Source organism: Anomaloglossus baeobatrachus, chromosome 4 (assembly GCF_048569485.1).
Source record: "Anomaloglossus baeobatrachus isolate aAnoBae1 chromosome 4, aAnoBae1.hap1, whole genome shotgun sequence".
NCBI lineage: Eukaryota > Metazoa > Chordata > Amphibia > Anura > Aromobatidae > Anomaloglossus > Anomaloglossus baeobatrachus.
In genome coordinates this window covers 479,849,105-479,873,834 of record NC_134356.1, presented here as the reverse complement: position 1 = coordinate 479,873,834, position 24,730 = coordinate 479,849,105, and the positions used below count along the sequence as shown (strand labels likewise).

Sequence of the window (24,730 nt, the reverse complement as noted above, 5' to 3'; positions counted from 1 at the left end):
TTGTACCCTCGGACTGCAGGGTAGCTTGAACTTGTTTGGATGTTAGTTGAGGTTCTTTATCCACCATCCGCACAATCTTGCGTTGAAATTCTCTTCAATTTTTCTTTTCCTTCCACATCTAGGGAGGTTAGCCACAGTGCCATGGGCTTTAAACTTCTTGATGACACTGCGCACCGTAGACACAGGAACTTTCAGGTCTTTGGAGATGGACTTGTAGCCTTGAGATTGCTCGTGCTTCCTCACAATTTGGATTCTCAAGTCCTCAGACAGTTCTTTGGTCTTCTTTCTTTTCTCCATGCTCAATGTGGTACACACAAGGACACAGGACAGAGGTTGAGTCAACTTTAATCCATGTCAACTAGCTGCAAGTGTGATTTAGTTATTGCCAACACCTGTTAGGTGCCACAGGTAAGTTACAGGTGCTGTTAATTACACAAATTAGAGAAGCATCACATGATTTTTCAAACAGTGCCAATACTTTTGTCCACCCCCTTTTTTATGTTTGGTGTGGAATTATATCCAATTTGGCTTTATGACAATTTTTTTTTTTTCATTTAAGAAAAATTAAATGAAGATAATAATACCAAAGAATTTGTGATTGCAATCATTTTCAGGAAGAAACTGAGTATTCTCTGACAGAATTGCAGGGGTGCCAATACTTTTGGCCAGCACTGTATAGCCAGACATAAACAGAGCATTTCGGGAGGGAGGGCGGTGTTTTCTATTCTTTTATTTTTAGACACAGTACATACAAAAACATTATTTTATCCCGAAGTGAGACCTATCCAGAGGTTACAAGAGGTTCTCACTGGGGTACCTGCTCACATCATGCAATGAAGCAAGCCTTGTGTTCATTGTTTCATGGACAAAACATACGAACACATGATAGTCGGCCGAGCACCATGAGTACCCGAGGACCTCGATTGTCAATCGACTCATGCTCACCTATGTTTAGTTGAGTTCAATGCTATTGGTCTCAATTTGGGGAACAGAAAAAATTGGATCAGTTCAAATTTATCCTGTGCTATATGCTGAGTACTTACATTGGGGTTTCAATTTACATATCCAAAATTCATGATTCAGATAAAACCCCTGACAGATCCATTCACTGAGGCAGCAGAGTTACTCTGAATTCGGTTTCACCTCTGTTCAGCGATGTCCTTCTTTTCAAGGGTGAACAAAAATTTAGTCAACTGCACTTTAGTGCATGGGTAAAAAGATGGAAACTTCTGGATCACAGGCCAGATGGGAGTTGACAGTAATCCAGTCTGCCTTATTACAGTGAATTTTTCATTGGGAACTCTGTCTGAATCACATTTTTCAGAGATTTACATGTTATTTCTGATGTAAGTGCTCACTGTAAATTACAGAATAAATTTACGCTGAGCCTCATTGCGATATTTGGCAAGTCGATTAAACCTATAGGCAGCAGTGCAAATTTGGTTTTATTTTTTCCATTCACTTGGAAAACTGATAAGGCGGCTTTATTGTTCAAGTCAGTATGATTACAGTGTAACCAATTTTATATAGTTTTGTTAAGATTTTGCCATGATTACACAATAAAGAATGTTTTTTTAGAAAAAGTTTTTTGCATCACTAGATTTTGAAGCCTATAGGTTTTTTTTTTTTTAGTTTTTTGCAGACAGTCATATAAAAGCTTTTTTTGCTGGATGAGTTAGTTTTTATTGGTACAAAGTTTAGGCACAATATTTTTTGATCGCTTTCTATTTCGACTATATCACGGGCATGACAACTGGGTGGAAGAGAGAGCCCCTTTCCGCTCCTAGCCTTCCAAATACTATTGACAGCGACATTTAGAGACAGCTGGGGCGGTGCAGGCACTGAGCCTGGGTGTTACAACCGAAGCTTGGCTATTACTTAAACCAAGCTCCCAGCAGCGATCATACGGGTACAGCTTCTGTGCCCGCACAATCAATATGACGTATCAATACATCTATTTGCAGAAATTACCTGCAAGATATGATGTACCAGTACATCATATGTTGGGGGGATACATATAAGGATCTAAACCGTTTCATAGCACTTAGACAATGACATATTACCACAATATTGATGCCTCTGAATAACATTTAGTTACTTGTTTTGTATATATCTGTGAATCAAAGGTCATGTTCCCAGGGGAAGGAGGAAAATCACGTCACCAGAAAGCTCTTATCTGCATAGCTGCCTAACTGCTAGATGAAGGCCAAATATATGGATAATTTATCAACTTTTTATCAGAAAGTTAAAGATCCAGATCTTTTCAGTGTGGGAACCTACAATAATTTAGGTCATAAACTGGTGTGCAGGATAATTTATATAAGTTTATAATGGCATCGCTTCTACGAATGACAATTCCTTAAATTTGTTGCAGCTATTGTTACAGAGGTACAAAAAAGTTGGAAAGGTTTCTGAATAGATTTTCAAAGAAGTCGCATCACATTACAAGAAGTGTGGCATAAAACTGTGTGCTTAAGGTTGGGGCCACACGGGGACTAATGCGATCCTCGCATGACACTCGGCTCACACTGGCAGCACAGCAGGAGCCGAGTGTCATGTGAATGTCACTGCGACTGTGTTCAGACCACAGCTGTGGGGGCGTTCCGGCTCTGAGGACGGGTGGGCCAGCACTGAGGAGGGGTGGGCCGGCACGGATGAGGAGAGGAAGGGATTTATCTCCCTCTCTCCTCCGTAGCCAGCTATTGTGATTCTCACCCTGCACCCACGGACACCGGTGTACTGCGAGTGCAGTGCGATTTTTCTTTCGCCCCATAGACTTAAATGAGTGCGAGAGAAAAAGGATCATATTGCACCCGCAGCATGCTGCGATTGTTTTCTCGGTCCGATTGGGGCTGAGAAAGTAATTCCTCATAGGTGCTGACACATAGGGTAATATTGGTCCGAGTGGAATGCGATGTTTTATCGCATTACACTAGGTCCGATTTTCATGCCGTGTGTTTTAGGCCTAACAATGGCAGTGAACAGCTGAGCACTATCCATATCACTATATACACTAGAATTAAACAGTGGGTATAATAATGCTATCTGCTATCCACTACAAATACAAAACAGAAGATTCTCCTTATACCTTCATCTGTAGGTGGGATTGTGATCCACTGAAAAAAACTAGAATTTGTGCTTTTCAGACATTTTCTGAGGCAGTTACGTCTATTGACTTATTTTACCTTGTGATTAGAGACTAGAAATAATCTTCAGGAAGTGTTAGACGTTGCTGTTTCATAATAGATGTCATCCCTAAGGAATGTACACACGTTAAATATTTGCAGCAGATTTTTCTGCTGAGAAATAATGTTGACAGGACAAATACTGTATAAAATATGCTGGTGTGATGCCCTGGCAAAACCAGGTAGTTACAGTTAGGCCCCCGCATTACACCTTTCCCTCATTAGGAAACACGCAGCCAACCATTAAACCCTAGTCACCGCCCCTTAGGGACAGTTAGACACACCAGTGGGCGTGGCCAGGCGGTTGGTGCACGCCCACCCAGGGGTTTAGACTGCCCGGGGCGGGAAAAGCGTCAGATCAGTTTGAGAGTTCAGTAGTGGAGGTCAGGCCTGTGTGTCAGGCCTGAAGTAAACTGACGGTACCAGGATAGGAGCCCTGGTGCCACTGGCTAGGAGGCAGACGGTGGTCTCCGTCGACAGGAGACAGGAAGACGGCTCGGTGGAACCGAGGTGGACCGGGCCAGGGTTGTAGCCCGCCGGTACCGACACGGGGAACCAACCCGGAAACCGTAGCACAAAGGGGGGTACTCGGACCCTGAAGCCAGGAACCAGAACCTACTGGAACTGGTTAATTAACCGATTGAGGCCAGGACTAGAGGTCCTGTCCCACCCAAAGTCCCTCATAGAAGGCAACAGCCCACCGATTAGGGATAAGAGGTCACCGCCAAGGCCCATAGATCCCACGGGCCAGCGTCTGTGGGCACGGCTCCTTAGGCCACATCCAGCCGGGAGCGGACTCCTACGTTTCATACAAGGAAGTCTTTTCTACTAAAAAGGTGCAGGATAAGGATAGAGACCACCAGCCGGGTGGGGGATCCCGAACAGAACCGGTCGCGGTACCGGCCACCACCATCTTGGTTTACCAGAGACTTGTGTGTTTTCTTAACTGTGAGTACACCAGCACCCTCTGCGGTCATCATTCCCCCCACACCAGAGCCATCGGGTCCCGGGGCCACCATCCCTGCCCACGGAGGGGTTAACATCTTGCTGCACAACATCTCCCCTTGGTGCCCCGTAACAGCAGCGGTGGTGTCCCACCTCACCACACACCGTGGGTGGCGTCACGAACCTATTACGGCCTAGCCCATACATCTACGTCCCCCATTTTATTCGGCGTGTCTGCGAGACCCCCGGGTCCGGAGACCCTCGAGCCACCACCCCTGAAGGTCCGGATCCGAGCAGCGGCGGCTGCTGGCACGGGGGCGGCACACTGGCATACTTTGCTGGTACTCTAAAATGATGCATTTTTTTCTGTGGCACAAATACATATGTGAACAAGCCCTTAGAGAGCTCATTGACATTTTACTGTAAACTTTCTGTCTCGTTACAGCATGTAAGGGTACGTTCCCACTTTGCAGATTTGGGTGCAGATTTTCTCTTCACAGGAAAAACGCTGCAGCACAAAAAGCTAATTTTTTTTGCGGTTTTCTCTCTGATAGGATAAATGCTGGAAAAAAAAACCGCAGAAATAATTGACATGTCAATTGTTTTATGCAGTTTTTTTCTGCACCAAAATCTGCAATGAAAAAATCTGCAAATGTGCACAGCAGTTCAGAATTTTCATAGACTTTGCTGGGATGGGTTTCCCCTTGTGGATTGATTAAAATCTGCAAGAAAAAAAATTGAGCAAGTGTACACAGCCTTACAGTAACAAAAAGGAGACAATTGCACTCTGTACTGCTAAGATATGTGGAACAATGAATATGGGAATATAAACATGGATTACAGCTATGAAAAAACATGTAAAATTGAGATACTTAGCACACACAAATGGCCAGTTTTATGTGAGCCCAACAGCCAATGGCAAGGCTACCTCATTTTGTTGGGTCCCTGCTTACCCTAATGCTTTGATTTATAGGCAGACAGGAACCTGCAAATGAAGAATTAAAATTGCCTAAGGCTGAAGAACAGGAGTGCTCAATCAGAAGGCATGACCCTGTAATCTAAGAAAAAGAGTGATGGCAGATCCTATCTTTCTATTGTGAATAGGTGCAAACTGAACATGAAACATACAGTAATAACAAAAAGGAGACCGTTGCACTCCGTAGTGCTAAGATATATGGAACAATGAATATATGAATATAGACATGCAATACTGCTATGAAAAGCATGTGTAATAATTGAGATACTTAGCACACAAAAATAACCAGTTTTATGTGATCCGAATAGCCAATGGAAATTAGGCGACCTCTTTTTGTTGGGTCCCAGCCTTTGGCTGTTAGGCTCACGTAAACCTGGCCATTTTTGTGTGATAAGTATCTCAAATTTTACATGTTTTTCGTAGCATTAATACAAGTCTATATTCCCATATTCATTGTTACCCACATCTTAGCACTGCAGAGTGCAACTGTCTCCTTTTTGTTACTATGTTTCATGTTCAGTTTGCACCTGTTCACATTAGAAAGGTAGGATGTGCCATCAGTCGTTTTCTTAGATTACACAGCATTACAGTATCAGACCAATTAACAAATCTAATCCATACAATGCACATATATTCTGCATGTAAATTTACATTTGGTGTAACAAAATCTGTAACAGATTTTTTCTGTTACATACGGATGTGCCCATAAGACTATACTCACATCAGTTTGCCAAGGATCTGTTTGAATCTGTGGCACAATATGGATTTTACTTGCAGATTTTGCTTCCAGACTAAAATTCCCATTTCAGTACTAATTCCATTTTTCTGCTTTGTGTTTCTGCTACTGTGATTTTCTATTACTTTTGTGTCTACAAATCTGTGCAGAAAGATCCTCAGCGTTCCCACTATGTGTAACCTAAAGAACATTTGAGAAGAGAAAGTCCAGGCAGAGAACCACTTCACGGAGTACATGGAAACAACATATTTTGCATTCAATCTTCTGACAATGTTCAACTCGCTTCTGGTTAAGTAGGTTAGAAGTTAAACAAGAAGCGATGAGTGGAATGTAGAGACTGCTGATCTCCAGACAAGGAATATTTCTAAGAAGTGGATATCATGCAGTCATATTAGGAAGAGAGATTTGTCTGGAACACAACAGGCTCCATGTTTAATACTTTCTGCAGGACTAGGGGTATACTTTGCACATTGCGACATTGCTACTGCGATATCGTTGGGGTCAAATCGAAAGTGACGCACATCCGGCGCCGGTAACGACGTCGCAACTTGTAAAGCCCAGATGCGCCGATAAACGATTGCAGAAGCGTCGTAAATCGGTGATCTGTGTAGCGTTGGTCATTTCCATAATGTCGCACCAATAGGAGATATGATGTTGTTCCTCATTCCTGCGGCAGCACACATCGCTGTGTGTGAAGCCGTAGGAGCGAGGAACATCTCCTTACCTGCCTCCACCGGCTATGCGGAAGGAAGGAGGTGGGCAGGATGTTTACGTCCCGCTCATCTCCGCCCCTCCGCTTCTATTGGCCGCCTGCCGTGTGACGTTGCTGTGACGCTGCACGACCTGCACCCTTAGGAAGGAGGCGGGTCGCCGGCCAGAGCGACGTCGCAGGGCAGGTAAGTGCGTGTGAAGCTGCGGTAGCGATAATGTTCACTACGGCAGCTATCACAAGATATCGCATGTGCGACGGGGGCGGGTACTATCGCGCTCAGCATCGCTAGCATCGGCTAGCGATGTCGCAGCGTGCAAAGGGCCCCTAAACCAGCTATTTCACTTCAATTTCCACATGTAAGGTAGTTTAAGGAAGGTAGAATAAAAAACAATATGGAGATATGACCACCCTCTCCCCCTTAAATACAGTACAATACCCACCTTCTGCCCTATATGTTGGTGCTGGAGGCTCACATGACATTGTCATGCCACGTTACTGCTGCAGTCAATCAGTGGCTGATAATGGGCTGCAGTTCTCCCACTACTTTACTTTCATTTTAAAGAAGTGGAAACACAGCAGCTCAATAGCTGATTGGCTGCGGGGCTCACGTGGCATAACAATGTTACAAAAACCTTGGGAAACCAACATCACTGGAATAGCGCCAGTATAGGAGGTGAGTATAGCATTATTTTTTACATTGGGGCATATAGTCTTTAAGGCTAAGGACACACAGGTATTTAGCATCCGATGAGAGAGCATCAGATGCCTTACTCTAATACCTAATACCCCACCAGCTCCCACTCTGCTGCGAGTGTAAGCTAAGTGTCATTATACTGTGCTACGGTCCTGTGATCAGAGCACAGCTGCGGAGGAGAGGGAGGGACTAATCTCCCTATGGCCTCCATTATTGTCACGAATGTGTCTGGACCTTCAGGTATTGCTACTGGGACTAGGTGCAGAACAGCCCGGCGATCGTCCAGACATTAATGGACGCTGTCCCTTTAAGGGCTGGATTTAGTTTTTTTTTATGTTACTTGCCAGGTTGGAGGAGCCTTTCCTCCAGCTGGTAATTAAGGGCCTTTATAAGGTTGGGCCTCTCAATTCTCCAGTGTGGGATATACTCTTCACTTGGAGAAGTTGGTTGCCCTGGTGTGCTCATTGCTTCAGATTCTGTAGCTGTGTTTTCAGAAGAATCCCTCTCAAAGATAAGTTGTTGTTTTTTCCTTTTTCCCCTTTTGCTGGTTATTTTTGTGTTTGTTTTCCCCCCGGTGGATTGGTGAGTGGTAGGATTTAGCCCTAGGGTCTCGCTAGGAGACAGGGGCATGTTGGCGGGCCACACCTCCTAACCATTATAGGTACCTGTGGTTTGAAGGTAAGCGCAGGGCCCCCCAGTGTCAGGGTCAGCGCAGGAGCCCTTGGTTCCCCCCTCTTTGTGTTACAGCCTTCCTTATTCCCCGGACTCCACTTGCTGGGTGTCTCTCCCCACACCCAGTGTGACAATTATCAATTGATGTGATTATTGCACAACACTTTGGTGTAATACAAGTGCAGTGCAATGTTTCTCTCGCACCCATAGACTTGTATGGGTGCGAGAGAAAACGAATCGGATTCCACCCGCAGCATGCTGCAATTGTTTTCTCGGTGCGATCACGACTGAGAAAATAAATCGCTCATGGGAGCGACCCCATAGAGTAACATTGGTCTGAGTGGAATGCGATTTTTTTTTTTTTATCGCATCCCACTCGCTCCGTTTTACTCACTGTGTGTCCTTATCCTAAGAATGAGTTGTTCCAGTAGTAGGCAACCCCCTTTTAGGTACACCAATAATGTGTGATGGAGATCTGCTGAAAACATGCGTGGCCACTGTGTGCACTCTCAAGCGCACACACGCTGGCAGCATTCAAACAGTGCTTGCTCTGCGATACAATCATTTTCAATCAAGCAAGGGAAAAGCTTCAATATGCAAATGATGAGACATCACAATGTACCAAACTGTTGTAGGTAGTCATTTTGTCAGTCCCACAAAAGTAAAAGTATTGGTGGTCACCCATACACAGCTCTATTCACATAGGAAACACTTACACCCCAGACACCAGGACTGGTTGGACCACAGTGATCATAGATTTATCACCTAATGATAAAGGATCAATTTATTTAATGGGAAATCTCTTTAAATAACTGAATAGCAAAAACAATAACTCAAATTTAGAATAGGGCCAATATGTAAATTACAAGATTTTTTAACTTCAATATAAATATTTGTTAATTCTTTTAAAAAAAATTAAATAGCACACAAAAAACAGTACGACCGCTATAATAGCCATGTCTACCCCTGTGGCCAATTCAGTCTTAGTTATGGAAGTGACTTCTACTCCAGGTATCTCTATCGCAACTATAGAAAACAAAACTACAATCTCTCAGGAATAGCTTCAAGGCTTTACAATCATAGTACAGCACTTTATCCCTTTACCACTTGATCACATGCAAACCACCTAAAAAATAACATTTTAAACATTTTCTTAAAAACAGGTTGATAAGAAAAATGTTTTATTCTTAAAAATTAGCAATCAGGCAAAAATACACAATATCAACTTAATTGGATGATGATGTTGTATTACAGTTTTCCTGCATGTATACACAGTATTTATAGACATCTTCTGCATTTAGATACAACAGTCTTCATCTAAATATCTGATGTATATTTCCAGGTGGACAACACATGCCTCAATTTTAGAACCCAAGTCCTATGTTAATAGTGTTGTTGGTAAATCCTACATTCCGCCCACAATGGCTGCCCTGTGTCCACTATAGCTACGGATTTCATGACTCACAATGCAGCATCTTAATAACTTGTTACAGAAGGTTATAATAACTTAAGAGGATTGAGATAAGTTAACATTGCTAAAGCCATTAGCCAATGTCAAGTTAGGTCTCAAATTTCAGTTTTTGTGCTGTGATATCCCAGTGCAATGTTATCTGAATTAATTTAACCTTTGCTAAATCTGTATGTGGTATACACTTCATGGCTATGCAGTACTGTGTCTAACATGCCAGACATATAGTGAGTGACATAGGCATTGAATATGTCACCAGTTTTTTAAGTTAGTATATTTCTAAAGGTGCTGTTGACATGAATTTCTCACCAGATGTCAATAACAAACCATCCAATCTACAAAGACAAAGAAGTAAATTTAGTGATGTGCAATATTGAGAAATGACAAGGAAAAAATATTGAACACACTTACTGAAATGTATTTAATACTTTGTACTAAAGTGTTTTTGGTGATGACAGCTTCAAGACACCTCCTGTTTGGAAAAACGAGTCGTATTCATTACTCTGTTGTGATTTTGGCCCATCCTTCCACACAAACACTCTTCAAATCCTGAAGGTCATGTGGGCTCCTTCTGTGAACTCTGGGCTTTAGTTCTTTCCATAAATTTTCTATTGGATTCAGGTCAGGTGATTGGCTGGGCATTCTAGCATCTTTATTTTCTTTCTCTGAAACCAATTGAGAATTTCCTTGGCTGTGTGATTGGGATCCCTGTCTTGCTGAAATGTCCACCTTCGTGGATGGCAGGAGATTTTTATCAAGAATATCTTGGTTCATTTATCCAATCATCCTTCCTTCAATCATATGGAGTTTGCCAATGCAGTGTGCTAAAAAACAGCTTCACAGTATGGTGTTCCCACCTCCAAACTTCACATTTGGTATGGTGTTTTGGGGGTGATATGTAGTGCCTTTTGGCCTTCAAATATGGTGTGAATTATGGCATTTAACCCTTTCACGACCGGCCGATTTTTCGCTTTCCGTTTTTTTTTTTCGCCATTCTTTTTCTGAGAGACGTAACTTTTTTATTTTTCAGTCAATATGGTCATGTGAGGGCTCATTTTTTGCGGAACGAGCTGTACTTTTAAATGAAACCATCAGTTTTACCATATTGTGTACTAGAAAATGGCAAAAAAATTCCAAATGCTGAAAAATTGCAAAAAAAGTGCGATAGCACTATGGTTTTTGAGATATTTTATTCACTGTGTTCACTATATGGTAAAACTGATGTGTGGGTGTGATGCCTCAGATCAGTGCGAGTTCGTAGACACCAAACATGTATAGGTTTACTTTTATATAAGGGGTTAAAAAAAAATCGGAAGTTTGTCCGAAAAAAGTGGCGCACGTTTTACGCCATATTCCGTGACCCGTAGCGTTCTCATTTTTCGGGATCTTAGGCTCAATGACGGCTTATTTTTTGCGTCTCGAGCTGACGTTTTTAACGGTACCATTTTTGCGCAGATGCTACGTTTTGATCGCCTCTTATTGCATTTTGCGCAAAAGTTGTGGCGACAAAAAAACGTCGTTTTGGCGTTTGGAATTTTTTTGCCGCTACGCCGTTTACTGATCAGATTAATTGATTTTATATTTTGATAGATCGGGCGTTTCTGAACGCGGCGATACCAAATGTGTGTATATTTTTTATTTTTTTAACCCTTTAATTTTCAATGGGGCGAATGGGGGGTGATTTGAACTTTTAGGTTTTTTTGTTTTTTTTTAATTTTTTAAAACTTATTTTTTTACTTTTTTTTTTATTTTACTAGTCCCCCTAGGGGGCTATTGCGATCAGCATTCCGATCGCTCTGCAGTATCTGCTGATCACAGCTGGAAGGCTGTAAACAGCAGATACGCTGTCTTTCTCTTTTGCTGTGCCCCGGGCACAGCGAAAGTGAAACCAATTCATGTGTAGTACAGGAGTCATCACATGACCCTGTGCTACCATGACAACTATCAGGAGTCACGTGATCGCGTCACGTGACTTCCGGTTTCGGCGGTAAGTAAAACTTTACCGCGATCGCGCTTATAATGGCGCTGTCATGTATTGACAGCGCCATATAAGGGGTTAATCGGCACGAGCAGATAACGATTCTGCTCGTGCCTAGCAGGCACACATCTCAGCTGTGAAAATCAGCTGAGATGTGTGCCGATCGCGGCATGCTGCCGCCGGAGGACCGCGGGCAGTAAGATTATGTCATTTAGGACGTAATTTTACGGCCCACGGTCGTTAAGGGGTTAAAGAGTTAAATTTTGGTCTCATCTGACCAGACTCCCAGTATTAACAGGATTGAACAAGCTGTTTGTTCAGCATTGGGAATGTGCATACAGGCCATGAAGGTTGAGTTAATTAATTAGTTTTTACTTTGAAACAATAGTCCCTACTGATTCCAGGTCTTTCTGTAGATCTCCACAGGTGGTCCTTGGTTCTTGGACAACTCTTCTGATAATTATTTTCATACTTATATCTGAAAAATTGTAGGGAGAACCTGGTCAAGGCCACTTTATGGTTCAATTATGTTTGTTCAACTTCCAGATTATGGCTCTAACAGTGCTCACTGGAACCTTCAGTAGTTTAGAGATTGTTCTGTAACCAATACTATCAGTATGTTTTGCAACATTAAGGTTGCAAAGGTCTTGAGACAGCTCACTGGTTTTACACATCATGAGATGTTTCTTGTGTAACACCTTCGTAAAGAGACACCTTTATATAGGCCATCAGTTGAACCAGCTGACATTTCTCAATAAGAAGCAGAATTGCTTTCTAATTACTAATAGATTTCAGCGAGTGTCATAACTTTCCATGACTTTTTGCACCTTTATTTCATAAGTTCATTACTTATTCCCTTTGTCATTTCTCATTATTACATATCACTACATTTATGGACATCTATGGTATGATTTCTTGGATGAGTTGTACTGCCATTTGGTGAGAATCTCATGTCAGTAGCACCTTTAGAAATATATTAATTTAGAAAATTGTGACATGTTCAATACTTATTTTACCCACTGTATGTAAAGTAGCTCAAGCATAAAACACCAGAACTGTCTCAATGCTCATTTTTACTAATGTTATATAGTCTGTTTACCAATGGCTGGTGTTACACCATTTCATATCTTATCAGTATACAAACACAGTAAGTTCCCTGGTATACAACAACAGAGCACGGGCATAGAGGCCGCCCAGCCCAGCTCCTGGGTATGTGTCAGGTTGGTGTGTTTTTAATAGTTTAATTAATTTATCATAGTGTTTTGGATATTGGTAATGCACAGTACAATATAACAATGACCTAACATATCTTTGTAGTAATATTAGTAACCAATCTAGTAATAATGGTAGTAGGAAAGAAAACAATTCCCCTAGCATTTCTTTAAGCTAGTAATGGAGGTTTTGAATTGTATTCTATAGCCATACAGGTTCTAACTGCCCTTCCACCACATTGCTGTGAGATGGAATATGGCTGTTTCGCAATAGCTTTTTCGAGGAGCGCTCCTCGAAAAAGCTATTGCGAAACACGTGTCGGAGTGTGAGGGTCGCAGCAGTTTATCAGTCCCCAGGTGATGTAATCTAATCTTTATTTTATTGTCCTGTTTGCCTTTCTCATATTATGAATGGTTAATGATCTGTGCGCCTCTGTGTTCTTTGCGTCTTTTATATATCTATTAGGCGTTTATGCCTGGGTTCCTGTGGTGGGAACCTTATATCCATACATTTTTCTACCCCTACCTATGGGTATGTAATTTTGGATGGGGTATTAATTAGTAAAGATGAATTAATGTGGAATATATTATTATCAGCGCAGATAGAACTACAGAGTCGCACCTGCTCTTAATGAATGATTATTTTTTTGGCTCAGGTCCAATATACATTCACCTGGTGTGTTTGATGTGTTTATTCTAAATTCTAAAAAAGTCCTTGATTATTTATAGGGACTTAATGTATTAACTGTCTGCGTCTCTCTATTTACTGCCGGTACCTTTATGCTATATTTTAGTGTTTTATTGGAAAATAAATAAAGATTGATATTTTTATAGTATCTTTGTCACTCCTTTAATTGGCCATCTACTGATGTCCAAGTTGTGTTCAAATTGTTTGTCACATAGTAGAGTTGTGGGAACTACTTTTGACTATGTTGCTTATCTATCAGTTCATCTATAATTTTTCTATTTAAAGAAACTTCACTTCAAAATACTGTAGTAAGATGGTTATTTGTCTTGGATTGTATACTAATATTTCTTAACATGTATGATAGTGACATACATTTTTAGGGATACACTGCTTGTATGTCCTCTACTTGAAACCAGACTTTAGATATGTATTGGCTGATCTCATTTATCATAGACAATTGATTGCATATGATCTCACCATTTTCGTAGCTTGTGTTACATTGCTCCATCTGCACATAGTTTGTATGTTTGCCCCATGTTTGCGTGAGTTTACACCTAAACTTCAATGATAAACTCATAGGGAATTCAGATTGTGAGGCTCAATAGTGGTAGTAACGATGTTGTTTGCAAGTAAATAAAAAAATCGAAAAAAATGGGGGAAAAAATCCAAGTGGGGGTTGATGTGACCAAAACAGTCATTCTGGCATTTTGTCTAATTTTTTTCCTATGGGGTCTCCAATATGGGTTAAATAATTTTATATTTTGACATATTGAACTTTTACCACATACATTGAAATAACAAATATGCTTATTTTTAATTTATTTGTCATGGAATGGGAATTTTTTATGCTAACTTATTATAATATTTTTACTTTTTTTTACTTTTTTTAGTTTCCATAGAGGACACAATTCTACATGATTGCTTATACAATATACCGTTATATTGGCTATTTACTTTTCACCTACGAAGCCCAGCCACTAACTGGGCTTCAAAGGAGGACAAAGAATTTGATGATGGGTGCCTTCAGGAGGCTTTGATAACCCAATTGGCATTGAATTAACTATTCTCTTCAATGTAATTTATCTGCTGGGCCTTGTAAAGTGTTTTCAAAAATCATTATTTTTCAAAGCCAGTCTAAAAAGGTTTTCAGTGTAGTATCAAATACAGATTAAAACAATGCGAGTGTAAGGGGTACTTTGCACACTATGACATCGCAGCTGCGATGTCGGTGGGGTTAAATCAAAAGTGACGCACATCCGGCGTCGCTGTCGACATCGGAGTGTGTAAATCGTTTTTGATACGATTACCGAGTGCAAAAGCGTCAAAATCATATCATCAGTGTAGCGTTGGTCATTTCCATAATTTCAGAAGGCCAATGTTACGATGTTGTTCCTCGTTCCTGCGGCAGCACACATCGCTGTGTGTGAAGCCGCAGGAGCAAGGAACATCGCCTTACCTGCATCCCGGCTGTAATGAGGAAGGAAGGAGGTGGGCGGGATGTTTAAGTCCCGCTCATCTCCGCCCCCTGCTTCCATTGGCCGCCTGCCGTGTGACGTCGCTGTGACGCTGCACGACCCGCCCCCTTAGGAAGGAGGCGGTTTGCCGGCCAGAGCGACGTCGCAGGGCAGGTAAGTGCATGTAAAGCTTCCGTAGCGATAATGTTCACTACGGCAGCTATCACAAGATATCGCAGCTGCGACGGGGGCGGGGACTATCGCACTCGGCATCGCTACCATCGGCTTGCGATGTCGTAGTGTGCAAAGTACCCCTAAATCTTCCCACAAACTATATTTTAGCCTTCTTTTGGGCTGATTTAGTCCACTTTCTTCTCACACATTGGAAACATTTTGTGACATAAAAGACCAGCTTTCGAATAAAAGATGATATCAAAGTCCTCTGCTGTTTTGTACTTTTTCGATTGCTGTCCGGAATTGTCATTTTATTTAGGAAGCTGTTCTTAACAATAGTTGTGCACTATACAGTATATGAGTTTTACGTTTTTGTATCACGAGTTTCCTACATCAGTAGAAACCCAGTTGCAAAGCAAGGCAGGGATTGATGTGCCTACTCACTGCAATTTTTGGGTACAAGGGTTCTTTTACTCTACACATAAGGAGAATAGGAGATTGAAGGTGATTATACATAATGATTATCATAATTATTTCTCTCATTTGATCACAGGGAGGGTCTACATTGAACAATGATAGGGATTGAGCCTCCTTGCCTTGTGTGAGGACTTCAACACACGGAAACATATGGCAGGTACCATGAACAAATGGTTCAGAAGGCAGCAGTGATACAATAGCCACAGTTCCTCCTAATTATAGATAATCTTAGGTGCGTCTCAATCTCCAGCGCTGTCTCAAAAACTCTGAGTAAAACCATACAATAAAAATGCAGGGATTATATAAGGATAACACTGATCCGGTATATTTCCTCCCATCCTAATTATAGCAATGTAATCACTGCACAGGTACAGCTTGTTTTAGGCTTGGTTGCATTGAGAGGGAAATCTGGAATTATGTCTATAAATAGCGCATAGATTAATATAATTTTCTATTACATAATATTTTACATTCGATTAGGGTAATCTATTTTTGTGTAGGATAAATTATTTGCTTACTACCGGCAGTTCTTGTTTCCTGGTATTTATATACGATGAGTCAAGAGCTTTGTTATGAATGTTCAGAGAGAAAATGCGCTAATTATCATTGTCATTTGTACTGTACAATTATTATTATAAAACGATGTCTGTTCTTGGTACACCTTAAAGGATTCCTTTGGAATGACAAATTGAATTTGACTTTCAGTTGAGAATATTATCCCCATTATCCACTTTAGTGGTGAATTATTAGAGTATACTGGATATAAAGAAGGCAGTATAGTGTGGAGTTAGAACAGAGTTTACTTTGTTACTTAAAATTAATGGTCATTACTAGAAGATTTATAAAGCTGCCTTGTAGGGAAAGATGAGCCATTCGATTCGCAAGACTCTGGTCCATTGGCCACATCAGTATTAATGGTCACTGTGCAGAAGCCCGGCGATCCAAATAACATTGTACTGGGCCTACTAAACCTAAGGGATATCAAGGATATCAGCAAGAATGAGGTGGTTCACCAAGCTTTTGTCCGGTGGCTATGAAATAATGACGAGGCACTTAGAAAAGGGTCCTAAGAATTGATTCACACATCAAATCAGTCAACAAGAAGGGGAATGTGGAGAAAAAACACTACAGAACCGCATGTGTAAGAGCACAAGTACAAAGCTGTACATTTTATTAAATAAACTCGAAACGTGACTATAAAACTAGAACAAAACATATCCTTTTTACATAAGAGTGCATTTCCTTTCTACTTATAAAAGATCTGTTGTGATTGACCTTTAATTTACAAAGCCATGTAATTACAAAAAGACATGCAGACGTTGTATAACCACACAAGACAAAAATGGAAAATTAATAATTATTGTCTTACTGCAAAGTTGAACAAAAGGTCAAAGCCGTAAAGCAGGAAATATGTAACTTTACAGAGTAGGTTACCGACATACAGCACCTTCTGTTTCATAATTATTCTTTTTTAAAACAATTATCATCAAAGGAGACACTATTAGGTACTGTAATGTACATAAAAAATCTTTAAAGGGGCATGTCACACATTTACAATGTCCAAAATAAACGTGGGCCCCACCTCACGTTAGTGGCATATTCTACAATGTCCACCACAAGCACAATACTAAAATTGCCCTATTATAGGCCAACCCATTATGTGTTCCCATGTAAATATTCACTTTCACTCCTCTCTTCAATTTAAGTCATTTAGTATATGAGATTAAAAATGACATAACTGCTTTGTCCCACTTCCATAGTACTTTAAATACAATTATTTATAAAGTAATCTTCAAACATGGAAAAAAAAAATCTGCTGGTAAGTTCTTTGCAAATCCTAAGCAAAATCCTAACATCTAAGGTCTGCATCTGGGCGAGTCTACAGCAAAACTGTGAAAAAAATTCACAAAAATATAATATTGAAAATCTTCCACCTGCCTTGTCTACGTCTTTAAAGGGAAGCTGTCAGGTCCCATATGCGTTCTAACCTAGAAGCAGGGTGATGTGTGGCCTAGTAACCCCTTCCTACCCATCCCTGTGCTGTAATATTGTGTATATGAATGTATAAAAATATGTTTTATTACTTACATGTTCCTTCTCGGCTTCAGATGCGCTCTGTGCATGGTTGGAACAGCAGGAGACTTCTAATCATGTGCAGAGCGCATCTGAAGCCGACAAGCAAGCACCCGGATAACAAGGCTGCGGAAATGGTAAGCGCAAACGTGCGGGATCTCAACGAGCTGACGGTGACGTCACTTGTGTAAATCCATGGTATCACACCCACAGGGGCATGATACCACAGAAACTATGCAAATGCCCACAGGTCGATGCGACGCCCAGGGGACTAGAGCCTCTGATCATTTACATAGGAAACACGTAAGTAATAAGACATATTTTAATACATTCATATTACACAATATTACAACACAGGAATTGGTAGGAAGGGGTTTCTAGGCTACATATCACACTGCTTCTAGGTTAGAATGCATAAGGGACCTGACAGGTTTCCTTTAACATTCATGGCCTATCCTTAGGATAGGTCATCAATGTCTGATTGTCTGGGGTCCGACACCTGGCACCCTCAAAGTTCAGCTGTTGTCGATGCAGGTGTTGGCAGCAGGCAGCCAGCAATGCTCAGCTCTGGTGCTGCTCCTTCTGATAGGGACCATGGCCAGGTACTGCACATCCACCTCCTATTCAAATTAATAGAAGGCAGATGTGCAGTACCTGGCCATGGTCACTATCAGAAGGAGCAGCTCTGGAACTGAGCACTTCTGGCTGCTGGCAGCTGATCAACATGGGTGCTTTGTGTCGGACCCCAGAAGATCAGATATTGATAACCTATCCCAAGGATAGGCCATGAATGTAAAAGTAGTGGACAACCTCTATAAAAATTCATGTAGAATACTTCCACCACTTGGACTGTACTGGATTTTGTTCCAGATGTTCATTGCAATGCAGATTTTATACCCTGAAAATTCAACACAAACTCACCACTTCCGTATATCATCTAATTAAACAATATATTCTCATTCTTAATTCTGATAAAAACATAAAAATATAATATATTCAAAATTCTAAGGTCTATAAATTATAGAGTATTGCAGGTTACCAAGCAGAAAGGAGCTGTGGGGACTGTGGGTTCTGTTGTACCTGCCAATTAAGAAGTGATGTGTGAAATTATCATCCAGCACGAGCCACTATTGTAAATTTACTGCCTTTTCTGATGGTTTAGTCACAGTTTATGCTGTCTATAGCTCAGACAGGATTGATAAATCGCATGTCTCAGATAAAGATAGAAAATTCTTGGTGCCAAGTAAAAGATTTACTTGTTTGAAAAAATGTTTCTTAGGAAAGACGTCTTACTAGCTAACCGGTATGAGGTTATGTTCACGTCTGTTTTTGTCTGAGTTTTTCCATGCACCATTTTACAGTTCCAGCAAAGGGGATGGGATATCTGAAATCTTATTCACGTTGCTTCTTTTTCCTTTGATTTCATATCTGCAACATGTCTATTCTTTTAGCATCTTGCATTGTTTTTCACACAATGCAAAAAAGTGTAAACAATGCAGAGGGTTTTTTCGTAGCGTTTTTCTTGCAAACACATCAATATTTGCAGCAGTTTTTTCTGCCGCAAGTCCTGAATGTGTGCACATAGTCTAGGGAATAATTGGCTATAAGAGTAATTTTTATTTAAGAAATCTGCACATTTTGATTTAGGAATTGAAGATAATATAGGCACTTAGGATAATGTATTCACAATAGGGCAAGCACCCGATCCCTGCCAGTATCCTGTGACCGGCAGGTGTATTGTGCTATCACTTGCAGTAAATGCTGAACACTGACATATGATCTGCTCAATGTTGAAGATATAATGTAAGGCAGTGAAGGTTGATTGTTTGAGTAATATAACCACATAGATACTTAAAGGGGTTGTCCTCTACTTTTACATTGATGGCCTATCCGTAGGGTAGGTCAGCAATGTCTGATCAGCCGGAGTCCAACACCCCACACCCACACCGGTCAGCTGTTCACGACCGCAGTAGTGGCAGCAGGCTGCCAGAAATGCTTGGTTCTTGTGCTGATCCGTCTTCTGATAGCGTCCGCGGCCGGGCACTGCACATCCACCTCATATTGATTAGAAAGGGAGACAGATGTGCAGTACCCGGCCGCAGCCACTATCAGAAGACGGAGCAGCTCCAGAACTGAGCATTTCCAGCTGCCTGCTGCTGCCGTGGCGACAGAGATCAGATGATAGGCGAGGGTGCGGGGTGTCGGACCCTGACCGATCAGACAATACTCAAACTATCAACCTTCACTGCCTTACATTATATCTTTAACATTGAGCAGATCAAATGTCAGTGTTCGGCCTATCAGACATTGATGACCTATCCTAAGACAGGGACAACCTCTTTAACATCCTTGGAAAAGTAGCTTTGAAAATTAAATTTTCAAATTATTTAAGATTACAGCAAAACAAAGGTTACATGCTAATACATAAATATGCTAGAAAGTAATGCACTACTGAAAATTGACAGTTCAGGCCAGCATCATGGTCGTGCCACTGGTCAGAACTGGGCGCTATCTAAGGCCACCTTCACACGCATGTGAAAAAAACAAGCCGTTTTTTTCACGGACGTATTAAAGGGGTGGTTTGCTCCCGGTGTGCCGTGTTTGTGGCACATGTGTGTTCTCCGTGTGTTATACGTAATAACACACAGAGAACGGAAAGTCCTGCCTTACCTGATTCTTCCGGAGATGTCTGTGGTGCTGAATGACAGTGTCCGGCAGAGGCCATGCACCGCTGACGCTACTTCCGGCCCCCAGTGAAGAAGATGCGTTCTTCAAATTCACTGGGGGTCGGATGCAGGTGACAGCCGCGGCAGAGACTGCAGGGCTGGTGGAGGTAAGTATGTGTTTTTTTATTTTTACAATGACACCTGTGTTTCTCCGGCGCATGTCACATGGGACCGCATCCACACTACATCCGTGTGGTACGGGTGTGGACCGCGTGACATCCGTGTTGCCGGAGAAAAACGGACATGCCGCCGTATGGAGCACACGGGCTCATGTCTGCTCCACACGGAGGCACGGGTCAATGGCTGAACACGTGCGTGCACATAAACCCATTCATTTTAATGGGTATACGTGTGCCCGTGTCTGCGGTACATACGGTAATGGACCTAGCACGTACCGGATGTACGTGTGTGTGAAGGGGCCTTAGGCTGCTTGCAGAGGTAGCTATGCTTTTACATAGAAGCACAAGATTACTGCAGCTGGCAGGATCCAACAATCCTGCCGGCTTCCAATTGTCAGGAACAGGCTATAACGCATAGAGCCTAATTGTGCCATGCGCTCTTTGCCTAGATAACCAACCATTCTTGAGACTGCAAGGTGGCTGGGAACCTGTGCAACAAGCTATAAATGATAGAATTATGAATATTTTTCATAAGATGTAAATTGCAAAGTTGCTTATTTTTACAAGCACTTTGCCATTTTTCCCTTTTACTGTATGAACTTCTTGAGACAACCCCTTTAAATATTGCATAGCCTTGTTCAATGCATAATGTGAACACTTCTATATAACATGTGTCATGTATTTTAGTAGATGGACAGTATTTTCCCAACCAGGCATCTAACACTGCTTCTTTATAATAAAAAAACACCACATTATATTTTTATACAACTGTTTAGTAAATGCTACATGGCACTCCCTGATATTTTATATCGATGTGGTGTTCTTTTTACATGCCGTAAAGCCTATCCTCTTTATTAATAATGCTTTTTACTTTCTGTTCAGCTTTATTTTATGTCAACTGGAAAAGGTTTTTAGCTGCATTTTTAGTCCGGTTCTATGACTATAAATTATTTTGAAATATAATAATAATCTACACTTTTTAACTGCGGTTGTTCAGGGTACTTATTCCTCAGTGTCGCTTTTTAATCTGTGGGTTCAAAAAGATCATTGTTATGCTCGTCGGGCGAGCCGAGATGTTAGTAAACCCATTGGGCCACAGTAGACAGAAAACCCTGCGGGGCTTGACTACGAACAACCTGCACCTGATGGTGGAGGTGTTGCGCTGTAGGTGCGAGTTCGGGTGCCAGTTGGGAAGACTGGTGCTGTGACAGCTGGCCCCAGGGGTATGTTAGTGACAGTCTCTGATATAGATCACAGCAGCAGCAGAAATCCAGGATCTATCCGGGATAGATGGACGGATGGATACAGCAGCAGTGACTGCTGAGGATATTTTGTGGCAGTGGGTGTAAAGGATGCATCCAGGATGGATGAGCGGATGGGTATGGTGGCAGCAGCAGGTGGGAGTGACAGCAGCAGCACTCTGTAATGCAAACAAGTGTAAGAAACAGAACTAGCACAAAGACAGCAGCACAGTGCTAGGGAACCTGACTTCAGCAATAAGTCTAAAGGGCACGTTACACGCTACAATATATCTAACAATATGTCGTCGGGGTAACGTCATAAGTGACGCACATCCGGCATCGTTTGACATATCATAGCGTGTTACAGCTACGAGCGACTGTGATCGAGCAAAAATACTCACCTTATCGTTGCTCGTTGACACGTCGCTCATTTTCAAAAAATTGAACGTCCGGTTGTTCATTGTTCCTGAGGCAGCACACATCACTCCGTGTGACACCCCGGGAATGATGAACTGCAGCTTAACTGCGTCCCGCCGGCAATGTGGAAGGAAGGAGGTGGGCGGAATGTTACGTCCTGGTCATCTCCACCCCTCCGCTTCTATTGGGCATCCGCTGAGTGACGTCGCTGTGACCCGAACGTCCCTCCCCCTTCAGGAAGAGGATGTTCGCCGCCCACAGCGAGGTCGTTTGGAAGGTAAGTCCGTGTGACGGGGGTTACCGACTTTGTGCGACACGGGCAAGAAATTGCCATGCCGCACAAACGATGGGGGCGGGTGCGATCGCACATGCGATCGCACAAGATATCGACATGTGTAAAGCAGCCTTTACTTTAACTTGCCAAGGCACCTTACAATAGGACTAAGGTGCCTTAATACCTGCAGTCTCCCAGCTGACCTGGGAAGCACTTCTGGGTTAGGAGGACACTGGCCCTTTAAGAAAGGGGGCATGGCCACGAGCATGCACTATGGGCAGAAGCCTGGAGCCTGTCAGGACTACAGATGCTCCGTGGAGCTGCAGCATAGGACAGAGGTGGGACCACTGCAGCACAACACCTAGACAGGTGAGGGAATCAGGAACCTCACTGGGGGAGGGGAGCAGGAGAGTGTGAGGACGACATGGGCATTACACTCACTACACAACCAGATAAAAACCTTGAGGGGTCTAGCTTAAAAAAATAAGGTCACTTTTGGGGGATTCTGCTGTTTAGGTACTTTACAGGCCCTGTAAATGCGACATGGTGGCAACAATCTATTTCAGTCAAATTTGTGTTCCAAAATTCTAATGTTGCTCCTTTCATTCTGAGCCCCGCTGTTTGTCCAAACAGAAGTTTCTAAACACACGTGAGGTATCAGCGCGCTCAGAAGAAACTGAGTAACACATTTTGCGGTTCTGTTTGTCATGCTATCCTTTGAAAAAGTGAATAAATTCGGGCTAAAAAATCATTTTTACATAAAATGATTTTTTTTCCATTCCCCTTTGCAATAATTCCTGTGAAGCACTTGAAGGGTTCATAAACATCTTAGATTTGGTTTTGAGCAGTTTGAGGGGTGTATTTTTTAGAATGGTGTAACTTTTGGGTATTTTTTGTCACCTAGACCTCTCAATGTCACTTCAAATGTGATGTGGTCCCTAAAAAAATTGATTTTGTAAATTTTGATGGAAAAATGAGAAATTGCTGATAAACTTTAAAGCCTTCTAACATCCTAACCAAAAAAAAGGTTTACAAAATTGCACTAATATAAAGTAGACATGTGGGAAATGTAATTTAGTAGCTATTTTGTGTAACATAACTTTCTGGTTTAAAGGCGTAAAAATTAAAATTTGAAAGTTCTGACATTTTTGCCAAATTTCAGACTTTTTCATAAATAAATACAAAAATATCATCCTAAATTTACCACTATCATGAAGTACAATATGTCCAGAAAAAACATTCTCACTGGGATCCCATGAAAGGTTACAGAGTTATAACCTCATAAAACGACATTGGTCAGAATTTTAAAATTTGGCCTGGTCATTAAGATCAAAATTGGCTCTAAGTGGTTAAGGCTGAGGCCATACGGGGTTATGTGCGGGTCCTCGCATGACACTCAGCTCACACTCGCAGCAAAGTTGCTGTGGTCTGATTGTGGTCCGATCGAGCGATCAGAACACAGCTGCAGAGGGGGGGCAGTGCTGTGGAGGGGAGGAAGGGATTTATCGCCCTATCTCCTCTGTTGCCGGCTGATGCGAGAAGCGCACTGCTCTTGTGTTATACCGGTGTAACGCGAGAGCAATGTGATGTTTCTCTGGCCCCATAGATATGTATGGGTGTGAGTGGAACAGGATCGCATTCCACCCGCAGCATGCTGCGACTGTTTTCTCGATCCGATTAGGGCTGAAAAAATAATCGCTAATGTGAGCAGGCCCATAGAGTAATATTGGTCCAAGTGGAATGTGATTTTGGCGCTGTGTGTCCTTGGCCTAAGGATCAGTCTACATGTGTTTAGTGTTGTGCTTAAGCTATGCGGTATATTCCATAATGTTCAGTAGATGCCTGATCACCTCATGTTTCTATGTTCTATGCTCAGTTATACAAACTTTTTGCGTATATGTTCTCTTGTACTTCGAACTTATGAAATTTGCATTGAACATTATTGCCACTTCGAAATACAAAGTTCCATTTTTTTAATTCAGAGGAGATATGATTGCAGAAATGATCTACAGCTGCCAAAACTTATCATTGAAATATGTTATGCCAACTTCACAAAAATAATGCCATTGCCAGATTTCTTGTATGTGGGAGTACATTGACTATAATGGTGTCCATTAGGATTTCCATCATGGTGTCTGGCATTTTCTTGGAAGAAATCGTACTTTGAAGTACATTTTTATAGTTCTCTATTAGTTCAGCTACAAATGATATCTGCCATATGTTGTCAGTATCTAATTTTTTGTATATTTAAGTAAATCTGTTTGTTTTAAAGGATCATATATGATTTAAGATACTTAGTTTCTGCATTAAAACCATTTTTTTATCTGTTAAGGTGGACCCCAGACATACACCTGAGAGAAGAAGAAAACGAAATGGCTTTGTTTCTGAAAAAAGCACAACAGAGCCGCAAACTCTAGTAAGGACGTTTCATTTCTATACTGCTCTCCTTCAGTAACACAGTAACAGTTTATATTGTATATGTACAGTTTATGGTTAAATTGGTCTAAAGA

The 24,730-nt window shown here is 41.6% G+C and overlaps 1 protein-coding gene across 2 annotated transcripts in view; it reads left to right on the top strand.

Annotated features, from left to right (window-relative positions):
- Window positions 1-24,730, top strand: part of MYZAP (myocardial zonula adherens protein) — a 141,259-nt gene that overhangs the window by 62,169 nt on the left and 54,360 nt on the right. For both annotated transcript variants that reach the window (XM_075345730.1, XM_075345731.1), the window contains exon 3: window positions 24,553-24,636. In XM_075345730.1, the coding sequence (XP_075201845.1) occupies window positions 24,553-24,636 (84 nt within the window). The remainder of the gene's footprint in view (window positions 1-24,552; window positions 24,637-24,730) is intronic.